Source organism: Thamnophis sirtalis, unplaced genomic scaffold (assembly GCF_051295495.1).
Source record: "Thamnophis sirtalis isolate CommonGarterSnake01/CBP01778 unplaced genomic scaffold, rThaSir2_p1.2 scaffold_3, whole genome shotgun sequence".
Lineage (NCBI taxonomy): Eukaryota > Metazoa > Chordata > Lepidosauria > Squamata > Natricidae > Thamnophis > Thamnophis sirtalis.
In genome coordinates this window covers 150,036,838-150,063,935 of record NW_028261383.1, presented here as the reverse complement: position 1 = coordinate 150,063,935, position 27,098 = coordinate 150,036,838, and the positions used below count along the sequence as shown (strand labels likewise).

Genomic DNA, 27,098 nt, shown 5'->3' with positions numbered 1-27,098 from the left:
AAAGGAGGCAGGCGTTTAGGCTGCTGTTTTAAACAGAACCAGAGCTGTCTAATGCAGTGCAGTATCGCCTACTGTTAAGAGCAGCAGCTCTCCAGGGAGAGAGAAGAAGGGAGGGAGGGAGAAAGAGAGGGGGAGGGGGAGGTAGGGAGGGGGAGGGAGGGGAGAGAGAGAGAGAGAAATGCATTTCTAACATTGTACATTTAGTTTATAGATCAGAATATGGCTATTCATCCTATTTAATAATGCGGTGTTTACGGTCACCTCACCAGCTTCTTTTGTGATGGGTTCAGAACAGAGAAAAAGAAGCATTTCTTTAGGAGAGGCATAACTTAATTGTGGCAGTTTACATTAAGTCAGCTTGCTTTCAAAAAATTATTAGATCAAATGAAAAAATACATGGTTATCACAGTTACAAATCTCTGTAAGCAAATGGGATTTATCTGATCTAGACAATCGGATGCTGCAGACCACCTCATGGAAGAGAACTGTCACATTTCTTTCTTTCACATTTGAGTGCCTCAGGGAGATAAAAAAACCAGAATGGTCATGACTGGCTGTAAAGTGATATAGAAAGATCGAACATGTTGCTGATGTTAATGACTGTCCAGATTTTTGCAGTATGCACACATGGAGAGAAAGAGAGGGGGGGCAGGAGAGAGAGGGAGGGAGGGAGGGAGAGAGAGAATAGACCTACCTGTGGTTAGAAGCCTAGGTCCCAACAATGCAGAAGTCTCCAAAGGAAAAGCAGTAATAGTAATAGCAGTAGACTTATATACCGCTTCATAGGCCTTTCAGGCCTCTCTAAGCGGTTTACAGAGAGTCAGCATATTGCCCCCAACAATCTGGGTCCTCATTTTACCCACCTCGGAAGGATGGAAGGCTGAGTCAACCCTGAGCCGGTGAGATTTGAACCGCTGACCTGCTGATCTAGCAGTAGCCTGCAGTGCTGCATTTAACCACTGCGCCACCTTGGCTCATAATTAAGACATAATTAAGCCTTACAATCTTTATTTTTAAAAAGATAAAACTCATGTCTTCCTTCAAAAAAGGGGTGTGAGCAGCCTATGTGGCCTCAGAACCATTTTGTACCCTTCAAGGAACGCCCTAGATTCACCCACTGTGGGTTTTTTTTCCACTAAAAAGACAACATTTAGTCGTCTTTTAAGCCTTCACAATACTTAACCCATCCACCTCCATGAGGGAAGGGATATATTTGTCCTTGGTTACTTCCTTTAATGCAATCAATTCTCACTTGGTCCTGGAAGGGCTCTCTCTGTAGAACCAAAGCCAGAGTGAGGTCATACGGTTCAGGACATTATTGTACATCTGGATAGTTACTTCTTGTTTTAGGGGAAGGAGGAAGGGAAGGAAAAATTGGAAAGGGAGGAGAGAGCAGAAAGGGGAGCTGGAGGAATGATGGGGAAATTGAAGAAAGGAAGAGATGGCAAAGTGGGGTTTGAGGCTGTTCCTTGCTGGGCACCCATGCTGATATTTGCAGGAAGTAAATGGTTTTCATATCTGAAATTGTTGAAGTCTTGTATGTACAAGATTCTGCATATTTATTACTTTTTATTGTTCGGGTTTTTTAAAAAAATGTAATGACACTTTATTCTGTATTCCAAGGACCACAAAAAAACAATGCTTAATCTTGTTTCATCAGTGGAAATAGTGATGCTGCCAGCAAGCTGGCATCACTGCATTGAAATACCGTAAATACCCTGCTGGTGAACAAGGCAAGCAGCAGTGAGCCAGCCGCGGGTGAGATTTATCTTTGAGCCTCATAGGCTCCATGTAAGCCTGAAGACATAAGTTGGCACTCTCTGGGTTTGGAAGTAAAGTCAACAATTTTTCTCAATGAAGTCGATGTGGGGGGCATTCCCCACCCACACAAAAGTGATAGTATTCAATGTGGTGTATCTCAGCTTTATCATGTATATATAAAGGCTAACTAGAGAGAATATATATCTGACTGATATCCTGGGGGTGTATAGACCCATAAAGCAAGGAGTGGTGATGTTGGAGAGTCCAGAAAAAGGAACTTGATAAGATAAGGGAGCAGCTTGCATTCAATTCTCCTCTTGAACTCCGGTCTTCTCTTTTGAGGGCACCAGGAAGACCATCCCATTTGCATAAGCAAAGACAGGAAAGTGCCATTCTGCTCCAGTTAACTGCTTGGACTTTTCCTGCCTCCATCTCCCCCACCTGCCTTGCCCTAAAGAAACACAGTATCTTGGCTAAATGTTTCCTTCAGCAATTGCTTTATTGTATCCCCTCCCTCTTTTTTTACTCAAAGAAAGTGCAATTAAATGCCAAGCATCCTTCATATGCAGATGACAACCTTTTGCTCTGCTCTACAGTGACTGCTGAAACAAAAGGAGAGCATTTTTTAAAAAAACAAATCCATCAGGAGCATGTCAGGGCACAGTAAGCTAACTTCACACACCCCTATTTCATGACCCCACACTTCCAAAGGGAAGGCCATTCTCACTTATTCTTTTCCAAAGGCGAGAAGCTGTGATGCATGACTACGTAGTTGACTCAGTTGCGCCATTCACCCAATTGCTGGGCTCAGTATAACACAACCTACTATCTGCTGCTCATGCAAGCTGAAATGTTGCAACACAGCCTAAACAAAGTAGATTGTAGCCTGATGCATTACATTGTTTTCAAACCCAATGGCCTTTTCCACCGTTTTTCTTTTGGCAGCCACTCAAAAGATTGTTACTCTTCATGGCTCACTTTCTTATGGATCAAGTCTTCTTTGAGTTCCTCTCCTGGTTAAGTTCAGAGACATATTGAGTTTTCTCAACAGAATTGTGATAGTGGTTTTATTGCCTTTTTCAGGCCATCTCTTAACCTACAATTCTGAACTCTCCTATCCAAATATTAATCAGATTAATAATAATCCCACTTGGCTTTCTACCATAGCTCAGTCAAGGATCTTAATCATTATTCCATGGGTAGAGATGTGAGTTCAAGTCAGAACTGCAGTTCCCAGAAGCCCCAGCATTGTGGACCATGGTGAAGTATGTCAAATTATATTTCAGCCACATTTGCACAGAATTCTCGTTTCCTGTTTTATCCCACATTCAATGGCAACTACCAGGAATACCCACCTGCTTACATCACTAGTTTGACATCCTCACTGGTATGTTGTACTGTAGTTGATGTTCTTATGCCCCAGGCCAGGCAATGTACAACAGATAACAAAAATGATGTAAAAAATTCAGTGCCTGTCACCTTTCTTTATGTTGATTATCTAGCAGTTGAACAGCTCTCCTAGTAATTATTTTGCATCTTGCAAAGCCTTTTTTATTTAGGTTCATTATTTGACTATAATAGGACAGAGATGCAAAAAGCTGAAAGAAAACTGGATCCTTTCCAGGACCACTAAGTTACAAAGGAAACCATTGCAAAAGGTGTACAAGCAAATTTTGCTGCTGGAGTATATAAAATTGCAAGATTAATGTGGTTAGATCTGCTATGCTAATAGTGCCAAGTAGAATCCTATTGGGCATGAGTTTCATGGGAAAAGAATGGTCCCAAAGGATTGATTGACCCATACGGTTATTAATTATTGATTTAAGTCAATTGCAAATCACCTGTCCCATCCAGCTGATCCTAGTTAAGAAATTAGCTAGTTGTAATTAAGACTCAAAGATGACCATTAATGTATGCTACATGAAAACAATAGGCTATCAACAGATCATATGGCATCAAAAATATTTGAAAAGGTGGCAAATGGGTACGTTTATATGGCAAGAGGAAAAAACAAATTAGATATAAGTTATTGCAAGATACTCAGAGGTTTGGGTTTACTAAATTTGAAAAAGTACTTCAATGCTTGCTGTTTGGCTGGCTTAAAGAGTCTGTCCAAAATAAGTTATTCGATTTGGAGGGCCATGAATTAAGATTTAGATGGCATGCTTACTTATGATACAAGGTTAAATGTTTCAACAACCATTTTGTTAAGACGGTTTGGAATAAAGTAAGGCATTGTACCAGGAAGCTTTTTGTAGAAAAGAAAGGATGGCAAAGTCAGACTGGTGGACCTATGGTCTAATAATTTTTCAGTCAAGGTAAACCTATCCCCAACTCTAAAGAAGAGTTGGAATCAGAAGTATGAATACATACTTCATACATGAAACATTGTATGATCCAACGGGCAAATAATTTTGGATATGATGCTTGAACAATGGGAAAATATGAGGACGAAGGGTTTAAAACTTCCATTAAACTACAATTCAAAAGAATTTTTTTTATAGCATGATGTGCCAATGGTATTTAACACTGGATAAATGGTAAAAAATGTATAAAGGGATTTGAAATGCATGCTGGAAATGTAAATGTAAAGGAACATTTTACCATCTCTGGTGTACTTGTGACAAAAAGCAAAAAAATATTGGGAGTGGGATTCGTATCGTAATACCTAAGAATCTTAAAGTGAATATAAAGGTAAAATCAAATTTGCCTCCTAGGCTTAATGGACAAAGAACTTGGGGGGGGGGGGGGAAATAGAACTTTGATGTTATGTAGTGGTATCTTAGTATTCATCAATTGTTTCTGGGAAATCCAAGTACCAGACTGAGGAGTACTAAACAATTTTTCCCCATAAGGATTATGTAGTGAGTCACAAGGCAGCTGATACTAATGTTCTAGCTTGTGCACAGAATATCAAACAAACGAGTACCAGGATTAAATCTTTGCGTCAAAATGCATCGAGTACTAGGGTAATGAGTCCCAAAGCAGTTGAGTACCAAGATACCACTGTATATACTGAAATCAGCAAGAATGCTCTATGCATGAAAATAAAAAGATATTTTACTGATTATAAAAAATTGATGGGAGTTAGCAGAGATAAATTGCCTATTTTATTTAAAGAATACACCTAGCTTTGTTTCCGCTTCTGACTTTGTGCTCGAGGAGGGAAAAACAAAATAGGATTTTCCTGGTTTGTTATAGAAACAGTTAATATATATTACTAAGTAAATTTAAAAATTGAGGCTGTATGTTATCTTATTCTACTGCACTAAAGAGTTAGAAGTCAATGTTTTTCTTTTTCTCTTACTTTCCCATTATTTTCATTTTTTTGGTATTTTATATTTTGGTAATTAATAAAGAAATTAAAGTGGGAAATGACAGCATGTCAAGGTATGAAAAATGAAATCATATTTCCAAGTATTAAATATATAGTTTTTAAATTCTAAGAAAATTTAAGTTTCAAAATGTAAGGCCAGGTATAATATACCGTATATGGCATTTAATTAAGTACTGGGCAGCTCTGCATTAGAATAACTTTAAAAACTGTTCTGCACCATAATACATGCTAGATTTATAGAAATCTCTCATCTATATGAAGGATGTGATTTTGTTATAATTATTCCCAATGTTTATTATAACTTTTGCCATGGATCTTTTGTCAATTCTAATTGCAGCATGGTAGATGTGTAATAAATAGCACATAATTATCAGGACACAATCTACATTTGGTAAGAGTTCTCAAACATATGACCCTCTGAAAGTCTTTTTTTAAATAAAAGCCCGACTTGCTTTAGATCTCTTCATTGCAACTAACCTCTGCCAAATTGACTTGTTTTGTGTTTTTGAAAAGGTATCAGGAGATTCTGTAACACAAAGTTGCCAGACATAAACAGAGCAATAAGCTTGAGAAATTGATACTAAATTACTTATCCCTTGAGCCTTAGCCAATTAATCCCAATTACTTTCCTTTTACAGCAAGTTATCGATTTCTATTCTTTCTTGGAGCATCAAGGCATAACGCCTTTAAAATGAGTGTCTGATGACAAACTGTTTATACATGGCAACGACATCAAGGTTAATGTTGCCCAGTCTCTTTATAGCAGGCAAAGAAAAAGGGAACTGCTGTTCCCCTTCCTTCAAAAAGGAAACCTTAATAGCCATGGTAGGCAAGGGAAAGAGAAACAAATCTGTGTGGTGTGGGAGTCAGTTAACGAGATTCAGGACAAAGTTGTTTAAAAACCAAAAGCTAACTCAAGATTGAAAAAGCCTCTTTTAAATATCTTGTTGCATCAGATATCCGTGGAATCTTCTTTTTAGGTTTATGTAGTTAAGCTTTGTTAACCTTACATATTACTGAACTGGGAGTCATACGATACATTAAACTAAAACCTAATAGGCAGTGTTGTGACTTGATACAAAGTTGTGGAAACACAGAGGGTTTGAGTGTGGATGAATCTATAGATTCTGTTTTAGGATTAAGATTTAGCAACATTTGAGCATTCTTTCAATAATGGTCTATTCAAAGATTTATGCAGTCAAAATCTTCCCATTCCAACCTTCCAAGTTGCATTCATTCCATTGCATTAGAGAACATGGCACTTACTTAACCAAAGCATGGGTGAAGCTGCCTACAAAAAACTGAACAGTGTTTTGAAATTCATAGCAAACATGCCTGTTCTGGGAGATCAAAATTTAAATGCACACTATCTAGAATATTCAGAGGCATTTCTGGACTGCTGTCCAAGGAATCTCAGCCTGCCTGAATGGCTGGCTATAGGCCAGCATATTAACTATGCTAATCTGCCTTATTTGCCAAATGCTTAGAAGGAGGAGGAATCAGTAACTGTCAGTACTTAATGATCTTTACAGTGTAGAAGGATTTTCTGCATCAAACCAGTTCACATCAATTCTCTCTGTGGAATATTCTGGGCAATCACATTGGAATTAAGCAGCACAACATTGCTTTCCAATATAGTCATCGAGAATGCCTTACTCTTGGTCAGTGAACCCAGAATGAACAAATTTGGTCTATTTCAAAGCTATAGCTTCTCTTCTTGCCGCAACAGTATCATTAACTACTTTTATAATCGCACCAGACCGTTTATTGGAAACTTTTAAATATTTTCAAGAAATTTCCAAGAGTTTCAAGAACTGTGAGGTGGGACAAAGTGAACCACTGGACACTTGAAAGCATACAAGGTTTGCCTCAAAGGTAAACTCATGAGTGTTCTTCAGCTAACTTATCAGCCTTGGCCACGGCTTCCTCAATGGGCCCCACCATATAGAAAGCCTGTTCTGGGAGATGGTCATATTCTCCTGCAGAGACAAAGTCAAAAACTGGAATCAGTAAAATTGTTAGGAAGAAACAGATCACAACTACATGCCCTTTTTGCCCATTCTATCAAGATCTAAATAACAAATAGTAGCTGAGCACCATGGTTTAACTGTACAGATAGCCCTTCCTTAATGATAACTGGGAATGGAATTTCCATTGCTAAGTAATGCTATTATAAAGCACAACATTATGTGACCGCATCCTTTAACGGCAAACCCAGTAATTCCTGCTGCCATCTTTGTGAAGATTTGTGAGTCATTAAATGAGGACCTCCTCAAAACATTTTGCCAGTTTCCAATAGTAAAACTACCTGCAAGTCTCAGGCAGTTTGCAAGCAATTTGGTGGATACGTGGCTGTGGCAGGCAGAGCATGGCGAGGTTGGGGATGGCTGCTGTGGACATATGTACCCAGAGCAGAGTACAAGATACTTGGGACCTTGTACTCCTTAGCTGGGCTCCTCAGGAGAAAAAGCATCAACTTGAGATGACCTTCTTTGCGCCTTTCCCCAATTGACTTTGCTTGTGGGAAGCTGGCTGGAAAGGTTGCAAAAAGTGATCACATGACTGCAAGCTGCTGCAACCATCATTAATCGCAAACTGGCTGCCAAATGCCTGCATCATAATCACATCCTTAAGACTTTCAATGACCAGTCACTTGTTCAGCACTGTCATAATTTCAAACTGTCACTAAAAAACAGTGTTCAGTGAACTTGTTAATTGAGGACTACCTGTAATTCTTTGTAGTTTCATTACAGAAGGCTATTCTTTTCCTAGGTTTGAATGGAAAAATGTTGACACTAATCACTAGACCATTATTTGGGAAAACAGCCTACATTACATCTGGAAAGCAATTAGATTGTAGTTCAGTAGATACCTTGTGACTAGAATAGGGAAAATTAGCCATGAGAAAAGATGGCCACAAGGCGGCCATTAGCTTCAGGGGGTTCCAGTTCCAGTTGCCATACATACCTATCAGAATCTGATTGAATCCTTTGATCGTTTCTTTCAGAGGCACCAGCTTGCCTGGATAGCCAGTAAAAACCTCAGCCACCTGGAAGGGCTGGGACAAAAATTTCTGGATTTTACGGGCACGTGCCACTGTCAGCTTATCCTCTTCAGATAATTCATCCATACCCAAAATAGCGATAATGTCTTGGAGGGACTTGTAGTCCTAGAGAGGAAACCTGCAGGTGAGTTGAGACAGCAAGGGCACCATGGAGTGGATCAAGCCACTTGTCATCCTATCTACATTCTGCCTCTTCCAAGCAGCTTTGCTGCTGGCTTGCAGTATTATACTTGCTATAAAAATGTATTCATATTCTACATACACAATTAAAAAGAATACAAAAAAGTATTTACTAATTCATAAGTTTGAATTCTATGGTTTTCACACACACCACACACACACCCAATTCACCTGCAAGATCTTTTGCACCCCACGGGCCACATCATAATGCTCCTGTCCCACAATATTAGGATCCATGATACGTGAAGTAGAGTCCAGAGGATCTACAGCTGGGTAAATGCCCAGCTCTGCAATGGCACGAGACAGCACAGTGGTGGCGTCCAAGTGGGCAAATGTGGTCGCAGGAGCTGGATCTGTCAAGTCATCAGCTGGTACATAGATGGCCTTGGAAAAAGAAGATTTACATTAACAGTCCAGTTGTATAGACAGTTTTAATGCTAACCATCAGCAGCTTTGTGTAGCTATTTATATAGCAGGGAAGCAATTCCATCAGATCCCACATAGGGAATGGAGATGAATAATAAAATTGCCTTCCATAAATGAGACAGTAGCAGTTAGCAGTTAGACTTATATACCGCTTCATAGGGCTTTCAGCCCTCTCTAAGCGGTTTACAAAGTCAGCATATTGCCCCCAACAACAATCCGGGTCCTCATTTTACCCACCTCGGAAGGATGGAAGGCTGAGTCAACCCTGAGCCGGTGAGATTTGAACAGCCGAACTGCAGAACTGCAGTCAGCTGAAGTAGCCTGCAGTGCTGCATTTAACCACTGCGCCACCTCGGCTCCCAGTAACATAGTACACCCTGAATTGGTAGAAAATATAATTGGAGAAACAACATTTATACCAAATTACCTGCACAGAGGTGATAGATCCCTTTCTCGTTGTTGTGATCCTCTCCTGCATGGTACCCATATCAGTAGCTAAAGTAGGTTGGTAACCCACAGCTGAGGGGATTCTACCCAGCAAAGCGGATACCTGGAAGAGAAGATTAAAATCTTCTGCAGTTGCCAAGGTTGCTTCTTTTATGATACAGAAAATCTCAGACAAGGCATCTACGCTTCCCCTGCCCACAATTTGGGAAGATCCCAATCTTATTATAAAAATGTTCTCCTTTGACTGACAAGTTGGTTTAAAGCTTACTTCAGATCCAGCCTGTGTGAAACGGAAGATGTTATCAATGAAGAGCAGCACGTCTTGACCCTCCTGATCTCTGAAATATTCAGCAACAGTCAAGCCTGTCAAAGCAACTCTGGCACGAGCACCAGGTGGCTCATTCATCTGTCCATAAACGAGAGCAACCTATGGGGGAGCAAAGAAACTTAAAATTACACAAAATATTAATTGTCCCATTTCATTAGCGTATGGCTAAAAATTTCCTGCTCCATTGCAATAAATTGGTGTATTATGATACATACCCAGAAATATCCTAGTTGATTTATTATCCTACCAACTCTAATGTCTTTTTGAAACTTAATGGGATTTACTTCTAATAATATACTTTTCTTCCAGTCTATGTAATTCTTTCATAAAGCGACTATCTAATATATGTACACTTCATATTTTGTTCAAAATATTCCTGATGAACTAGAAATCCTTTCAGTCCTTGAATTTTTTTCTGGTATTGTCAACACATGAACCAAGATCAAGAGCGGAAATTCAAAACTGCATGCCCTCAAGAATAATGGCCAATTTCTGGTGCAAGCAAGGCAGCAGATTAAGCCAACCCACATCACACTTTTGAAGGTTAGGGCCACAGCTAAAACCCTGACTTGTTTGCTCACCTTGGATGTGGTATCCTTCAAGTTGATGACACCAGACTCTATCATTTCATGGTACAAATCGTTCCCTTCACGGGTTCTTTCTCCAACACCAGCAAATACTGAGTAGCCACCATGAGCTTTGGCAACGTTGTTGATCAGCTCCATGATCAATACAGTCTTGCCTACACCAGCACCACCAAACAGACCTGAAGAAGAAAAAAGCTGTTTCAGTACCAGAGAATGATTAGGAGCTCCTCTTCAATCTCCCATTTTCCTTCTCAGAGGATGAATTGCTTCAGCAATATCAGAAGAACGAAAGTCAATGAGTTTTGCTCATCAGTGAAGGAAAGACAGCCAACATCAGTTGTATGTAAAACACTGAGACTGCTAATGATTTAAAGTCCATGCTATGGCAAGGAAGCTGCAAAAACACAACGGATCACCCTTCTACCTCACTTAACTTACCAATTTTACCACCCTTTGCATATGGGGCAAGAAGGTCCACAACTTTAATGCCAGTCACAAGGATTTCCTGTTCAACACTCATTTCCACAAACTCAGGTGCTTCAGCATGAATAGCAGCAAACCTGAAAAAAGTGATTGGTCATATGTTAAGTATATCTTTTTCCAAGATGACCAAAACTATACAGTTCCCTTAATGTAGACATATAGTTCAGTGTCATATTTCATATTAATGTTGGCATATTTTTTAAATTATCCCTAATATGGAATATTCTCGTCAACTGCAACTATGTACTAACTCACCATTTTGATTGACCATCCACTAGGACTCATCTTAGACCATTTTCCCCAGTTAGCTAGATAATTCAGGTACCACATATGTGCAAAATTAAGTTTTCTTGCCCCTTCAGGCATTTAGGAAATGGCATGGAAATTAGTGGGTACACATGTTGTCTCTCCTTTTCTATTTCACTGACAGGATTTTATGCTTGAAATATAGTTTTCTAGTGGAAAGGAATACCAGGTAAATAAGGCCATCCAAATAATGAATGATGGTTGCCTCACTGTCTTCCCCCAAATTTGTGCTTACTGCTTGGTCTTTATTGGACCTCTTTCATCTATTGGCTCTCCAATCACATTCATGATTCTGCCAAGGGTTTCAGGTCCTACAGGAATTCTGATTGGTGTTCCAGAATCCAACACCTTTTGGCCTCTCACCAAACCTTCAGTACCATCCATAGCAATGGTACGAACAGTATTCTCACCTGCAATAGAAGAAATAGAACAGAAGCTGCCTTTACTCTGAAATAATGCTTGAGCAACAGAAATGTACTGTAATTTCAAAAGTTATTTTTTACCAATGTGTAAAAATAAAGAATCCAAATAGCTTCTAGGAAAGTTGGTAGAAGGTTGTTTATAAAAATGTGCCTTTTATTATGTAGGTAATACCAGCTCTAGAGATCTACAAAGTTCATGCAGTCAAAAAATTAACAGAAATAATTTTGGAAAAATAATTCACTGGAATCGAATGCCCAGTTAGACATGCAAAATGTTAAGTATTCTTTTATTGGAGAGCTTCGGAGACATACGGAACCTGGAAACATAACAGGAGGCTCATCAAAGCTTAAGACTGGTCCACAATATCAATCAATGATGCTAGCCTACTTGGCCTCAGAACCAAACGTTTTCTGATTAAAAGACTTCCTTTTCAGATCATAAATATGACTTCATTAGGTTCAGAAGAACGAAAGTCATTTTTATTTATCATCACAAGGAGCATTAATAGAATGAAAGCCAGGTTGATCAATGACATTTACCTAAATGCTGAGCCACTTCTAGCACCAAGCGTGTATCCCTGCCTTGCACCTCAAGAGCATTGAGGATTGGTGGCAGGGCGTCATCGAACTGGACATCAACCACAGCACCAATGACTGCCACAATATGTCCAGTGGCGGCTCCAGCTTTAGCTGCAGGAGATGTTTGTGCAGCATAGTTCCGGCCTACAAAAGAAAGTACAATCAGCAGGCAAATTAGATGCTTAATTATACATCTTCACAATCAGCAATGTATAAACACCCCCACTTCCCGAAAAAGATGTAAGATTGAGATTCTCCTCTTTCCAAGATAATTTCAATTGTTTGTAGTTTCATTCCCAGAGTTGTCATGAGTTGGGCAGCATACATTTTATAAAGAATTCTGCCAATTATATAAAATTACTCAAAGCAGCAATCCAGTCAGATATATTTTTCGTCAAATACAGAACTCTGGAGGAAAATGAGTCTTAGGTTTTCCATAATGTTTTGAAGGGATTTCATTCTAAGAATACATTAGTGCCAAGCTTTTAAAGAAAAGCTTAGAAATAACTTTTATGAGACCCTGTATGAGCTATATAGAAGGCCAGGCTTTTGCAATGGTCAGCCAGGAGAGATCAATAACCATCACTCCCTTATCACAACTGGAATTCTCACAGACCAATAATAGGCTCTGAAAAAAATCAAAATGCAGATGCCTGAATAGCTCTCTGACTCACTACCATCGAATTACTGATAAAATAATTTCTTCCTCACAAAGTCTGGATTGTAAATACTCCAGTCAAGGTATACTAAAGATCTTTATTCCCCCAAACTCATGAAACCTATGACCCTAACAAGCATCCGCCTAAAATTCGTTTTTCTGCTCCTAGCCGATGAAGCATTAGTTCTCGCAAAACCTTCCTGAATCCTGTCAGCGCAATTTAAAACAGTCTCTAAGTGCACCACATGAAGGAGGTTCGTGCCTAGATCCCAGCGAACCAGCGGGAATCCTCTTTTATCCTGCTTGGCCCATTCTGCTGCGCCTTTCTTCCCACCTTCGCCACCACAGCCACAGAGGAAGGGGATGACAAGCGGCGTGCAGGATCCGAGCGCGCTCCGCAATGCTTCCTCTCATGCCCTCTAAGTGCCGACGGGCGCCATGTTTGTCCTCGGCAAAGGAGCCGATCGAGCAATATTCGTGCTCCCAGGTCGTCGTCTTCCTCCTCGCTCGCTTCCGATGCGACCGTCATCGTCCCCAGATCGTCTTACACGAAAGCAGGGGCTGTATCGCCACAGCTCGCCCCCCCCCCCAGCTAAGAACAGCCGCAGCGAAGTGCCTTCCTCGCCCATGCAGAAAAGGCCAGAAACCGTATCTAACAGGGTGGGCAAAAAACGATTAAGGTGGCGCAAACCCCCATCTGTGCGGCCGCTGACACGTAAGCAACGACCGGGGTTGGGCATCGGGGTTTCTGCAGAGGAAGGGCGACGCGCCGTCCCGCCGTCATAGACACCGAATCAAAGCCCCGCGTGTCCTGCTGGGGTTTCTCCCAGGCCAAACGCCTGGCTCGCTTAGCCGGGAGAACGCAGCAGAAGTCTGCTTCTCTCCCCGCTCCCCTTCTCCGAGGAGAGGCCTCGGCAGGATTAAGGCCAGCCCCCCATCCGGGCCGAGCGACACCCTTGGTGCAGGTGCCTTTTTCTAGGACCGTTCCCGAACGGCCGGTTCTCCCCACCCCCACCCAGCGCTAGGCCGCAAGGTGACCCCGCCCTCGAGCTCCTTCTGTGGCTTCGGCCACCCACTTACGGGCTTCGGCGGCAGCGGCAACCGCACCGCTCCGCAGCTGCAGCAGGTCCTTGAGGGGACTCGACGCGCCCCGCGCTCCCCTCAGCAAAAAGGAGGCCGAAGAGGCGCAGCAGCGACTCGCGAGCCCCAACATGGCTGCCACCGGCGAAGTGGAAGAGCAGCCCTACCGCCGACTTAGATCGGCTTCTAAAGGGCTCGCAAAATCAATTCTGGATCCGAATTGGTCAATAGCCTTGTCTTTCTTAAAATCTCATTGGGTACCCTACTGTCACTCACGCGCTTGAGGACTTGCTGATTGGAAAAGGCTTAAAAACTCCCTCTGCTTCGCTCAGGCGTCTAAGGGCGGAGCTGTGGCACATGCTGCGCTCTCCCAATACTAAAAAGCTTCCTGGGCGGGAGCTACGCGCTTCGCTAAGGGCCTCTCGTTATTGGAGGGCATCGATGCGTTTCAAAGAAATCCTGCTTATTAATTGGACAGATGTTACAAGCCACGCCTCTAAAGGAACTTCTACCTATTGAATAGAAAAAAGCGATTAGGAATGTAAAAGAGCTAGCGCTCTTTTCTAGACTGAAGGCAGAACAGATGCCCTAGGTTTGTCCTTGTGTAAACTGAAAGCTTCGGCAGTTTGGTAGATCAGAGAGATTATGGGGTGTCCGAGTGGCAACTATTGCGTTGCGAAATGTGGAGTGCGTTAAGAATTATTCGGATTAGATTTACATTTAACTGAAAAGTTATGATCCTGTGCAGTGTTAACAATATTTAAACCTAGTGAACTAATGATATAAAATATGGTTCTGATCGAAGTTTAATTAGGTCATTAAATTTCCAGTATAACTGTACAAAGGATTTTGATGTAACAATATTAACTCTCCAGAGAATCAGTGGTACATAACACACAGGTAGGCATCTTAACAAATCTGTGTAAATTTGATAATGAACAGCTACAATCCCTATTTAGGAAGAAGCAAGCTAGTTGTTTAAGATGGGGTGTATGTTACAGTTTCCATAAAATTATACGTACAGTACCAAGATTTCTTGTATTTTAAAGATCAGGGGCTCACTTTAACACTGTAGCAAAAAGCATATATAACATCTGCATTTTGGGATCAATTTAGAAGATAAACCATATTCTAAACTTTAGGACAAACCAGTGCATCCTGCTTTTTTTTCCACATTGAAGCTGATACTTGGTCTTCCATGATAATTTGAGGAACATTCCTTATACCAGTTAGTAAGTTTGCAAAACTATAAGTGTGTATTATCATTCAATTGTCCATTTATGGGATACAGTAATGGTTTATCTCACTTTTTCCTTGCTTCTTCCGTTCCATCATATTTGATTCTGCCTGGACAAGTCTCTGCAGTTTTCTTGGCAAGATTCTTCAGAATGGTTTGCTGTTGCCTCCTTAAGAGTTGAGGGAATGTCTCCAAGATCACCCAGCTGGCTTTGGTGGGACTAGAACTCAGGCTGTCCTTTTTTCCAGCCTGATGGCTTAACCACTAATCCAAAGTGGCTCTCTACTATCTCATTAGAATTCACTGTTTCAATGGACTAAATAACTAGGGATAAATCTAATTTTCCAAGGTATATTTCAGCCATGCCTGCCACATGTTGTCCAGAAAAGTAAGCATAATTTCCTAAACTCAGTGATTAAGATTTAATCTCAGCACTATTAATGCAATTTTGTGCAAATGAAAAACTTGCTTCTACAATGCATATACCTGGATAAGCAACGGGTTGTTAATAGTTCACCTCATTATGTAAATACATGTTATTTGGATTACAATACCTACCTATATTCGCAAGCCAAGATTTTAGTGGAAATAAATCTAGACGTTCTTCCTAATTATCAGAAATCCCGGATATATATCTGGTTTTATATTGTTTACTATGTCTTAATAAGAAAGCTAGCTTGAGGACAGAAATAACTCAAATTTATCATATCATGTGAATTTCTGTGGCATTTCCAAGCTTCGCTTCTGCCAAATGAAACTCAGAAACAATCAGGAAGAATAACTGAATTCAACATTGAAATCAGGATTGACACTGATTTCAATGATTATCAACCAAAGTTAAACATGTTGGAATAATTTAGATCTCTTTGAGTATAGGTTAGTTCAAAGCTACTTCGTATTGTAGAAAGTTATGTCACAAAAGACATGAATTTTCTTTTCTCAGATTATTTTATACACACTGGTGATTATTTTATATTACACTGGTGAAATATATACAAAACATGAAATATCTTTTTCTAGAAATACAGGCTACAGATTTCAAACTCTACTGAAAATTAAGTATGGTGGAATGGGTCCTTTTTTGTAATTTTCATTTACAAAAAAGAGGGAAGGCTTGAAACCCTTAAACATTCCCACCCTGAAGACATGCACCTAGAAGCAAAAACGTCCTGTTAACAGATTTAATTATTCCAAAGCCAAAGATGAGCTAACAATTAGGTAATCAGGAAAGGAAGGCACACTTTTTGCCAAGAAAAGTCAGCCTTGGCAACCTTGTAGAAGATCTCAAAAACAAGAAATCAGGGCCTCTAGTTTACATTTTAGTTTACGGCTCATTGATAGTGCAAATGTTAGTATTCTTTTATGCATATTAGATGTTACCAAAATACCTATGAAGCATGCAAGCCATCTTTTCCCATAGACACACTGTAGTTCATCTAATGGAATTTAGTTTAACAGAAACGGACACTGAAGAGGACTCTTGGTTTCTCGTCTCTATTGCAATTGAAAGAAGTTGGGATCTGGTGAACTGGTGGACAAGCTAATTCTAGCCTCGACCTGTAACAGTTAGTGAATGAGAACAGGATGTATGGATGTCAAGAGTCCAAAATTTTCCAAGAATAATGGATGTGTTGCTCTGGGGCTAGGTGAGAGCAGAAAACCAGTTGCTTATGTTGCTTTTCAAAAATGTCTGGTCCATGATATCCTGGGACATCAGAGCGCCAGGGTGTCCTTGATGAGGCGACGCATGGTGGTGGTGACAGAGGTCCCAAGTGAGTCAGTGATTTGGTAAGAAATCTTGTATAAGTAGGGCTGGACATCCCTCAGCCCTGTATCAAAGACGTTATCCACCTCTGACTGGGTAGGCATCTTGGGCAGGTACTCATGTCGGTTCATCACTTCTACAATGTTGATAATCTTTTCACAAAGTTTCTCACCCACCTTTTCACGACATATCTGCCGTTCCTGCTCATTAGCCAGACTCACTACATTTACCTTGACCGTCCAAACTTCCCAAGGGATGCACTCATCTGAGAAAGGCCAGCGTGATTTCTTCTTCTGATAAAACTCCAGGGAAATTTGGCCCATCCCATCACTGCCTGAGTTTCGCAATGCATCCTAGGGGGGAAAAGCATTATTCCATATTTCACTGGAATAGTTTTATATTTTCAGTATATTTATAATAAAATCTTATGAATATTTATTTGGAACAAAGTTATGTCATGCTCAATGATGTTTTCTTTTTCTGTACAGAAGATATTCTAAAACTAAAATCTCACTAATGACACAAAGACAATTTTGTTTTCATATGCCACCCTCTAATAAAAAGACTTGAAGAAGAGTCCTTAATATAGTAGGTCTTAACACATGGGTATTGTTTCAATCATAGACTATTTTCTCAATACTTGTTTCTAATACAGGTAGACCTCAATTTACAACTGGTCATTTAACAACCTTTCGAAGTTACAACTGACTTCTCCAGACTTACCTATAATCTATTTTTTGAAGTTACAACAGCAAACACACACACACACACAAAATTGCATTTTGGGCACTTGGCAATCCACTCATCCTTATGGCTATTTGCAGCCTTCTGCAATCACATGACCTTTTGCAATATTTTTGCCAGTTTCCAGCATTTACTATTGGTTTGCAACAAAAAATACCTATAACAGAAACTTTATGACCACTGCAAAAAAAGTAAAAAACCAAACATCAGGCCCAGTCATGTGACTTGCAACTGCAATGAATTACAGCTTTTATACAGCTACAGAAGTGGCAACTCAAATCGTTATCTAGGGGAGGAAAAGAAGCAATTACCAATTTACTGAAAAAAAGATAGAAATATAACAGTTTTTTTAACAATAGCCATATAGTCACAACAGTATCTTGTGGCGCCACTTTAAAGAATGTATTTATTATGGCATAACCTTTCATGTGAACCAAGAATTTCATCAGATGCATGCCCTGTAGTATATTTACTTTCATGGCAGCAGAAGAGAAAGAAAAGATTAACAATGTAATGTAAAAGATATAGCCAAGAATAATTGCGTTATAAAAGTGGCCACTTATAAAATGATTATTGACCATAATGTACTTTTGCAGTGGAAAGCTGTACATGATAACATCCTCAGGACCTTAGCAATATGCACATTCTTCAATAATGATACTCCTAACACAATATTGAAATTGTGATCATAAGTGTTAATGCATATAATTTAAAGTTCTTTAAAGAACTCTCTCCCTTTAAAATTCTCTCCCCCACCCCCAATCTATTCAAATGGCAATCTAGAATGTTTGCATTTTGTATTGTACATTTCAAATGGAAGTTTGTGCTGGTACTGTCCATTCTGCTGATCAGGATGCTCCCTGCCTGAGCTGTTAGAGATGGTTTCAGATTTAATGTGTAGGACTTCTAGAATATTGGTTCTAGAAGTCTTCTATATTTAAACTGGGACTGCCTTAAAGGGACCACTCAAAATGTCATAACTCTCTTGAAAATGATGAATCTGTCTTAACTTGTTACTGTTCCAACACAAATAGCAAATCAAACTCTGGATTTTTCCCCCTAGTGGGCAGGTGGATGGTGGTTTGAAAAGGGGGCTATGTTTATATCTGTTATTCTGTCATATATTATTTTCTATTGAAAATGACGCTTGCAGAGACTATTTTTCACTGCAGGGGTGAGGAACTCCATCATCTCAGAAGATGATAGATTCCAATGGCTTCCAGAAGGCTCGAAGCATTTTCTATTATCTCTGTCAAATTTTTGGCTACAGGGATGATGACAGCAGCTGAAACAATTGCTCTTCAATCTCTTCCCAATTCAGCCCCTTGGTATACATCTCAGTTGAGGGCAAAGCAGGCAGTTGGAGGAAGACTAAAACACAAGTAGAAGAAAACTCATCTTGAATCTGATTGAATGCTAGTAAAATCTCATTATCAAGCCTATACTGTGACAACATTGGAGGATTATTTTCTCCCTCTGTTGTGTACCCTCAGCACCAGTGGAACTTTTTTGAGTGATGCAAGGAGTACACGGGTCTGTCTCACATATGAATTATATATAAAAAAAACCATAGTTGTTGGACATGTCAGTTAGATACTTCAAGGACAAAATCAGTCCAATTTGGCAAGGACCTGTCAGATTTTTTGGGATGAGTTTCAGTTCTTAAGGCTTCAGTGATGCAGACAAGGTACTTGATTGTGTTTGGCAAAACCTGCTTGTTTGATCTTTGCTTCTTATGGCTTAGTATATGTAGTAGATGGGGAGTATTTTCTAGAACCAGAAGATTATAAATGTGTTGTTACAAGGAGTGGTCTTAAGTTTTATTAAAGGAGGTTGCAGTGAGATGATTACTGAAAAAAATGTAAACATTTATAGGCCAAAAGCAATAGCAATAGTACATAAACTTATATACCACTTTACAGTACTTTTATATCCTTCTCTAAGCAGTTTAGAGTCAACATATTGCCCACAACAATCTGGGTCCTCATTTTACTGATCTCGGAAGGATAGAAGGCTGAGTCAACCTTTAGCCGGTGAACTTGAACTGCCAAACTGCTGGCAATCAGCAGTCAGGAGAAGTAACCTACAGTACTACACTCTAACCACTATACCACCACAGCTCTTATCCCTCTCCTGACCAAGGGGATTGAGCATATGGTGGTTAATCACATCCAGACATTCTAGGATGAAATCTATTTCTCTTTCAGTAAGAATGTAGACTTAGTATTGGTCCCGAAACTACCTCGGCCATCATGTTGGATGATTTTTTTCTCAGAAAGAGACAGGGAGAGTGCAACCCTGTTGATTCTCTTGGATCACTTGCTTAATGCCACCACAATGATACTCTATGGGAAAGATTGTTCACTTTAAAAGTGAGTAAAATGGGCTTTGAGTGGTTTAACTCGTACCTAGATAGTCTTCTTCATGATGTTTATGCTGCCTAGTCCTGTAAGTGTAATTTTATCCATCATGCGGTTCAATTTTTACATGGAACCACTGAATACATTCACTCAGAGATATGAAGTAAATTAGCAGCATACCAATATTAACCTCTACCTTGCTTTTTCACAGGGGTCTATGCGAGACATTGCTGAATCAGTCCTTGGATGCAGTAATGGATTGAATAAGGGCCAACAAACTGAAGATCACTCCAGATAAAATAGGGATGCTGTTAGTGGATAGTTTACCTATCCTGATGAGCAGAATTCAAAGAGTTTTATATGGAGTTACATTTTTCAAAAGGATTAAATATGTGGCCTAGCATGGTTCCTTATTGTCCTTTTAGTGCCAAGCAAAGACATTTTTATATTCCTACTCTGCTTCCCTGAAAAAAGACCTCCCCAGATAATAAGCCAAATTGGACTTTTGAGCGTGTCCGCTAAAATAAGCCCTCCCCCGAAAATAAGCCCTCCCCAAAAATATTGCAACACAACAGCAGCCATGAGGTGACCACCCTCGCTTCCTCCTGCACCTCACAAATAATAAGACCTCCCCGAAAATAAGGCCAAGTGCTTATTTCGGGAGTCAAAAGAAAATAAGACCCTGTCTTAAGGTAGGGCTTTCAAAACCATGTTAACTATGCTATGATCCTAAACTTTTCAATTTGTTTTTCTCTATGCATCATTAACAGTATATTGCTAATTTTGCATTTTTTAATTTTAATTAAAGTTTTAAAATTTGTAAACTGACTGTATTTCATTAATTATAATTTTAATTGTAAATCATTTTGAGATTTTAATATGAACTGGGGCAGCAATTTAAATGAAGAGAACAAATAATTAAATAATATAGAAATAATATTGCTTTCACAGCTTGCTAACTGCATTGATGGAATCAAGGATACTTTCCTAAACTGTTTTATAATCTACATGAGAAGACTCCCTCTTTTAGGAACACTTATTGATCAATAAATAATAAACGGATTTAGCAAAGAAACAGAATTTGTGGACATTAATTCCAGATACGTTCCAATCCCAATCTGATTTGGGCTCTGTAAAATAAAGCCAACATCTTGGATTAATCCTGGAAACAGCCTGTCTGGAATCTGTATTCTGGGCCAAAGGATGATTCTGAACAAGCAACAGGGAAACACATTCTGAAATAAATACACTTAACTTTTACCTTGAATTCTCCAACAGCCTTTCTCAGTGCACGGTCAAGTTCCTCAGAAGAAACCCTGACATAGGTGAAATCAATGAAGTCACAATCAACATCTTGTGTGCCAACTGTCCCAATCGAATAGGTTCCTTCTTTCTTGTAATGGAATTTCCCTGTGCTGCGATGAAGTAATATGGTGTGCAAAAGTGCTAGCATAGCTTCTTCAATCTGGCGACCTTCAACTGATATCTCCAGCATCTCTGAACGGCAGTTCATTGTGACTTCTGCAAAGGAAAAAATAAGCAAGCACTCTTGAAAAAAAGCTACATGAGCAGACTGGAAAACTGTAGCAACTATAGAAGATAGATATGAGCAGGTGGAAAATGTCTGGTTCCAAACTGTTCTAAAAAACAGCATGAAATGGGCGATTTTGAGGATTTTACAATTCTTCTGAGTTCCATACTAAATCGATGTCTTAAACTTCAGAACTGCTCCAAATTGTCCTAGTTTTCTGGAACTACAAAGTTCTAATAAAAATGCTGATAGTGAATAAATTACAAAGAAGCACTCTGAGGCAAATCAAAATCAGTTTTAAATTCACAGAAGTTTTAAAATTTAAACATTCTGAAAAGTGAGACAGTCCGAAACAATAATGCTAGAAAGCTTCGGTTTATTCCTCCAACCAATTTAACAAGTTACTTTTCAACCAATATTAATTCTTTGGAAACAAAATCAGTAAATAGAGCCTCAAATGGTAACAGCCCAGTATCTTGTGTCATCAAGTGCAAGAGGTTTAAATGGATCATCAAACAAAAAAGAACCCCATCATTTCCCAAGAATTTTGAAAGATGCAATAGTCCTCAACATCTATGGAGTCATCCAGGTCATGGTTGTCCCAAAGGTGTTTTTTTCCAAAGGCAACTGGACTTTCTTTGTTTTCCTTACAGACTTTTCACTTCTGATCCAAGAACTGAAAAGGCTTCTTGGATGAGAATCAAAATGTCTTCAAGGAAAAATAAAGAAGTCCAGTTGCCTTTTGAAAAAGCACCTTGGGGAGAATACTGTAGTCCTCAACCCAGCAGCACTGTTAACTTGAAAACAAATTGCAAGCAAGGCCCCCCCATGGACCCAACAATAAAAGTATGGATGTTTTTGTCCTCATATTCTCACATTACATTGAATTTCATCTCAAAATGAAATTCACAGCAGTAACTGAGAGGGATCTTGGAGTCTTAGTGGACAACCAGTTAAATAGGACCCAGCAGTGTTCGGCAGCAGCCAAAAAAAGCCAACGCAATCCTAAATTGCATTAACACAGGTATACAATCAAGATCAAGTGAGATACTAATACCGCTATATAAAGCCCTTGTAAGACCACACCTAGAGTACTGCATCCAGTTTTGGTCACCACATTATAAAAAAAGATGTTGAGACTCTAGAAAAAGTGCAGAGAAGTGGGACAAAGGGACAGGAGACTAAAACATGAAGAACAAATGGTTACAGGAACTGGGCATGGATAGTGAAGTGAAGAGAAGGACCAGGGGAGACATGATAGCAGTGTTCCAATATTTGAGAAGCTGCCACAGAGAGGAGGGGGGTCAAGCTATTTTCCAAAGCACACCAATTGAATAGAAGTTGCCTTCGGAAGTCTGGGGAGCTTCATCACTTGAGACTTTCTAGAAGAGATTGGACTACCATTTGTAAGAAATAGTGTAGGGTCTCCTGCTTGAGCGGGGTGGTGTTGGTGTTGGACTAGATAACCTGTAAATGTAAAGTCCCTTCCAACTCTGTTAATCTGTAGAGAGTGACCTACATGAGATCACTTTTTATTTTTGAATTACTTCCGAATGATCCGATTGGCTGGGACATTTAAACCCATATATTTCAGTCTTTTCACCAATACACCACGCTGGCTTTTGAACCCCACCAAGGGAAAGAACATGTTTTATTCCTAACACAGGTCGCAGCCCCGAGAGTGGTGGTGGTGGGGAGGTGGTAAACCTCTTGCGACTTCCGCAGTGCTGTGACCAAAACACTCCTTAGGCTTTCTTCGGGGGGGGGGGCGGCGGCGGCGGAGGAAGCCCTCGGTAACTAAGGCAACCGACCGGACAAGGGCTCGCGCCTCCTGAGAAGTGGGAGGGGGGCCCATAAAGAGGCAGAGGGGGTGCCCGGTGGGAATAACAGCTGGCAACTCACCTGTCCCGGATCTGGGTGCTTCCCTACACAAGCAACTTAATCTTCGGACCGGCCCAACTAAGGCAACATGGGAGAGAGGGATTTGAAAAACCATCCTCAAGGACGACCCCGAAGTAATAATTCTTGGCCAAGGTCCCGTCTGCCCGCCCGTTGGGAAAAACGCCTAAATTTCATTCACATAAAGGCTTTTAACCCTTTCCAAGGCTTTTAAAATAGAAATTGCGGGTAGCCTTTCCTCCCTCTCGCCGCTCTTGGTACGGTCCAAGAAAGCAAACCACCGACGCAATCGCAAAAAGGGTCAAACTTCCGGGTTTCAGAGAACCGGTTTCGCCCTTTGCTGCCCCCCTCTGGCAAATTGGAGAGGCGAGGCTTAAAGGGGGCGCTATGCAGTGAAAGGTTTGAAAGTTTGGCGATGGCTTTTTACTGGTTAAAAAAGAAAGCTTATTTCATTTTTTTTTTTGAAATGGCGTTTTATTTCATTGGTTTAAAAAGCACGAGATGCTTGTGGGGGTGTGTTTGTTTTTGTTTCGCACCTTGAGAGATTGCGCAACAAGATGCAGATTATTTATTTATTTATTTGATTTGTCAATCGTTTTACAAGATAACAGGTATAAGAATAAACATGAGTATGAATGAAGTGGGTACGAATAAATGGGGTTGTTAGGACAGGGACGGTAGGCACTCTGGTGCGTTTATGCATGCCCCCATACAGACATCTTAGGAATGGGGTGAGGTCGATGGTAGACAGTTTAAGGTAAATTTTGGGGGAGTTTGAAGATGTAACCGGTTTCCCCTTTCCGTCCAGAAAATTCCAGAATAGTTCCGAAATATCTTTTAAAAAATAAAATTAGCGGAGAAGCTGGGGAAGGGGGAAAAAGCTGCATCTGCGTGTTTATTCTACATTAATAAAGCCCGATCGTCCCTTTTAATCTCCATTTAATCTCCCTGGACCGATTTACTCCACCGGCAAAGGATTTGCATTTCCCCCCCACACCTTGTAAACTGATGGTTCAAACTGACTGTTGAGAAGGCGTTGTTTATTAACAGGACTCTAGTACGGCAGACACACGGCAAATTAAGTTATTTCTCGGAACATCTTCAGTCTTATTACTGCAGAGTCAACAGCTGATTTGGCATAATTTTACGTCCCTCGTTACATCATCAACAACATTTGAGCACAATACCGATCGGTAATTTATGCTAACCGAAACTGTAGGCCGCGGCCGCAAGTGCGCATGCTCCTCGCCTATTCAGGCCATTATACATCATTCAAGCGCAGCGTACCGGAAGAGGTGGGCAAAAAGCGGATGAGTGACGCGAAGCGGGAATCCTGAAGTCGGTGGAGCGACGATATGGGGGAGGGTGAAGGGTCGCACGGTGGTTAAATCTCTTTGAATAAAAATCCCATTTCTTTCTTTTTTGCAGCAATGCTTTGCGAGATTGTCTTTAGCGTATCTCGATTCCATCTGCCTTCATTTCAAGTTTTACAAGGTCTCCCAATTCAAAGAAGTATTACTCTGAGCAGCCTACAATACAAGTAGTTCTCCACTTGCAACACTTCATTTAGTGACAGTTCAAAGTTATAACGGCACTGAAAAAAGTGACTATTTTTCACCACCGTTGCAGAATCCCCAAGGTCACACCATCAAAATTTGGATGCTTGGCAATTGACTCATTTATGACAGTTGCAATGTCCTGGATCATGTGACCACCTGGTCAATGGGGAAGCCAGATTCACTTAACTATCATGTTACTACCTTAATAGCTGTGATGATTCACTTAACTGTGGCAAGGAAAGTCATAAAATGGGGCAAAATTCACTTAACAAATGTTTCACTTAGCAACCGAAATGTTGGGCTCTATTCTGGTTGTAAGTTGAGGGCAACCTGTATAAATATAAAATAGAGAATAATAATTATTATTTAATTATTTACAAGCGGTCAGTATATAAATACAAAGAAGCTAAACCAACTTATTACAAATAAGGTGCCTTTGCATTGTAGCCCGTGTTTTTCATGTTTTTTTTCTTTTTGGTAATAAAAGTTACAGTAATGCTGGCAAAATAATTTTGTTCAGTCCAGTTGTTTAGGAAGCTTCATGTCTGGTTGTCACAATTTACATAAATTTTAACATTTGTAGAAATGTAATTCTTATCAGCCATCAAAGGTTGATCTATTTACAAAATAGAATTAAAAAGACTATCAAAGAGACTTGAAAGGTGTTTTTATATGCACATATCTTTCCCCCCAGAAGACATAAGAACATGCATATATAAAGATTCAATTCCACAATCTTAAAAGGCAGCCTAAAACAAATTATTAGAGACTAAAATAAAAAAAATTCTACTCTGAGTCTAGTGGAAGTGAACCACTAAAAGTGATAGTTGATCCAGCTTTTATTTTTCAGCTCAGTTCTTGAGATTTTGGATTCTTTTCTCCCCCCCCCCCCCTTTTCTAATGGCTGTTCCAAAGTGTCTCCCCCACAAAATGTTTGAGGGGGCTTGTTCTCATACCTTCCTGCGAGACATTTTTCCTCCCTTAGGCAATTAGAGAATGGAACTATTCTACTGATGGTATTTCTAATTGTCTCTTTTATGGAATGTATTTCAGTAAAATTATTGAAAAGGTAAATGACTCATGATAGCAAACAGATTTTAAAATTGTCTCTGCTGCTGATAGCTATAAATGTAGCTTACTTGTTTCTGACATTTATGAAAACTTGATTAGTCATAAGGTTACTTCATTTCTATTTGTCTGAATTGCTATGGAAATGCTGAACAAATGCATTAAGAACTTCTATATAATATCTCTTGTACTCTGTTTTAGGCTACTCTTTCTCCAAATGTGCAGGCAGTGTATATGATTCCTTTCATTCTACTTCAGGCTGAGGAAAAGTGGCTGATCTCATACAACATTGCTTGTTTAAATATGGTTTACTGAATAAATCATGTTTACCCATAGTTGGGTGTACATTACATGCTAAATATTCAGTATATTACTGATCCAAGGCCACAACTGAATTTAACTGAGTTAATCCCAGAATTTGCAGCTGTAAAGACTGTCCTCTTTAATAATAAAAACAGTAACTTTTTTCCTCAGATTTAAAAAAAAACTGCTCAAATGTTGAAAGGAATCTTTCCATGCTTGTAATTGTTTCTGCTACTTTGGTTCCTATCCTTCCCCACCTCCCCTTTTAATGTCAGAAGAGGGTATGTTTGAGCTACAGGAAAACATGGATCATGAAGCCAGATAGCAATAAATCTCATCTTTCTGAGTGCTCAGATGAAGCTTCTCTGGAGTGACAGCATTCTTAACAGATCATAGGAACCCACACTTTCTGAAGGACCACAAAAAGATTTAGTGTAACATTGATTAGTTTTATTCAATTCAACAGCAATATGTTTTACTCAGGGTTTTCTTAATGTGTTCAATAACAAAAGAATACATAGAATCCCAGGCTAAATAGAACAATGCTCATTCTTTTATGGAGGATCCCAAAAGCCCAGCCCAGTGTGGCATGTGCAGGTCTTAAACGCATACCCACAAAGCTTTTTTTTAGGTGGGTGGGGAAAAAAGAAGTTGTTCACTATAGCTTGACTTATTGGACACAGACTTCAAACAAAGAAGAGTAAATGGCAGATAGCAAACAAGAGATTTCCTAATTTTTATTATGCATTCAACCTTACACAAAGGGAATACAAATGTCTGGATACATGGCATGGCCACAGCCTGCTTCCAATTGTGGGGAGATTCAGTTTTCACAGGATAGACCCACATCGCTTTTAATTTCCTCTCTCCAGCTCTAAACAGTTTCCAAATTAACATTCTATACTGTACATACATATGTGCAGACATAAACACCACATAACTTGAGAATTAGGGTGAAGCGATCCGCGTTTTAC

General features: G+C 39.8%; 2 protein-coding genes and 2 non-coding genes across 4 annotated transcripts; all 4 read right to left on the bottom strand.

Annotated features, from left to right (window-relative positions):
- Positions 1-6,840: 6,840 nt before the first annotated feature.
- Positions 6,841-13,833, bottom strand: ATP5F1B (ATP synthase F1 subunit beta). Its single transcript, XM_014075990.2, has 10 exons — positions 13,659-13,833; positions 11,882-12,064; positions 11,155-11,329; positions 10,569-10,690; positions 10,125-10,309; positions 9,484-9,642; positions 9,196-9,318; positions 8,514-8,726; positions 8,066-8,267; positions 6,841-7,077 (listed from the first exon to the last, which is right to left on the bottom strand). The coding sequence occupies exons 1-10, from the start codon at positions 13,789-13,791 to the stop codon at positions 6,980-6,982; spliced, it is 1,593 nt and encodes a 530-aa protein (XP_013931465.1). The 5' UTR covers positions 13,792-13,833; the 3' UTR covers positions 6,841-6,979.
- LOC148048241 (small nucleolar RNA SNORD59) lies at positions 10,377-10,449 on the bottom strand. Its single transcript, XR_015696212.1, has one exon. It is a non-coding gene; the product is annotated as a small nucleolar RNA SNORD59 (small nucleolar RNA).
- On the bottom strand, positions 11,768-11,839 carry LOC148048240 (small nucleolar RNA SNORD59). Its single transcript, XR_015696213.1, has one exon. It is a non-coding gene; the product is annotated as a small nucleolar RNA SNORD59 (small nucleolar RNA).
- A 2,229-nt stretch (positions 13,834-16,062) lies between the features above and the next one.
- ATG101 (autophagy related 101) lies at positions 16,063-23,386 on the bottom strand. The gene is made up of 3 exons (XM_014075988.2): positions 23,198-23,386; positions 21,026-21,285; positions 16,063-17,013 (listed from the first exon to the last, which is right to left on the bottom strand). Exons 1-3 carry the CDS (start codon positions 23,289-23,291, stop codon positions 16,609-16,611), a joined length of 759 nt encoding a protein of 252 aa, XP_013931463.1. The 5' UTR covers positions 23,292-23,386; the 3' UTR covers positions 16,063-16,608.
- Positions 23,387-27,098: the final 3,712 nt, after the last annotated feature.

Coding starts and splice junctions, on each gene's coding strand:
- ATG101 (XM_014075988.2), bottom strand. CDS start 23,291: ATGGTTTTTCAAATCCCTCTCTCCCATGTTGCCTTAGTTGGGCCGGTC. Junction 21,286..23,197: donor AGCACCCAGATCCGGGACAG/GTGAGTTGCCAG, acceptor TTTCCTTTGCAG/AAGTCACAATGAACTGCCGT. Junction 17,014..21,025: donor AGGCTGTTGGAGAATTCAAG/GTAAAAGTTAAG, acceptor TTTCCCCCCTAG/GATGCATTGCGAAACTCAGG.
- ATP5F1B (XM_014075990.2), bottom strand. CDS start 13,791: ATGTTGGGGCTCGCGAGTCGCTGCTGCGCCTCTTCGGCCTCCTTTTTG. Junction 12,065..13,658: donor TGCCGCTGCCGCCGAAGCCC/GTAAGTGGGTGG, acceptor TTTCTTTTGTAG/GCCGGAACTATGCTGCACAA. Junction 8,727..9,195: donor GATCTATCACCTCTGTGCAG/GTAATTTGGTAT, acceptor TCTTTTTCCAAG/GCCATCTATGTACCAGCTGA.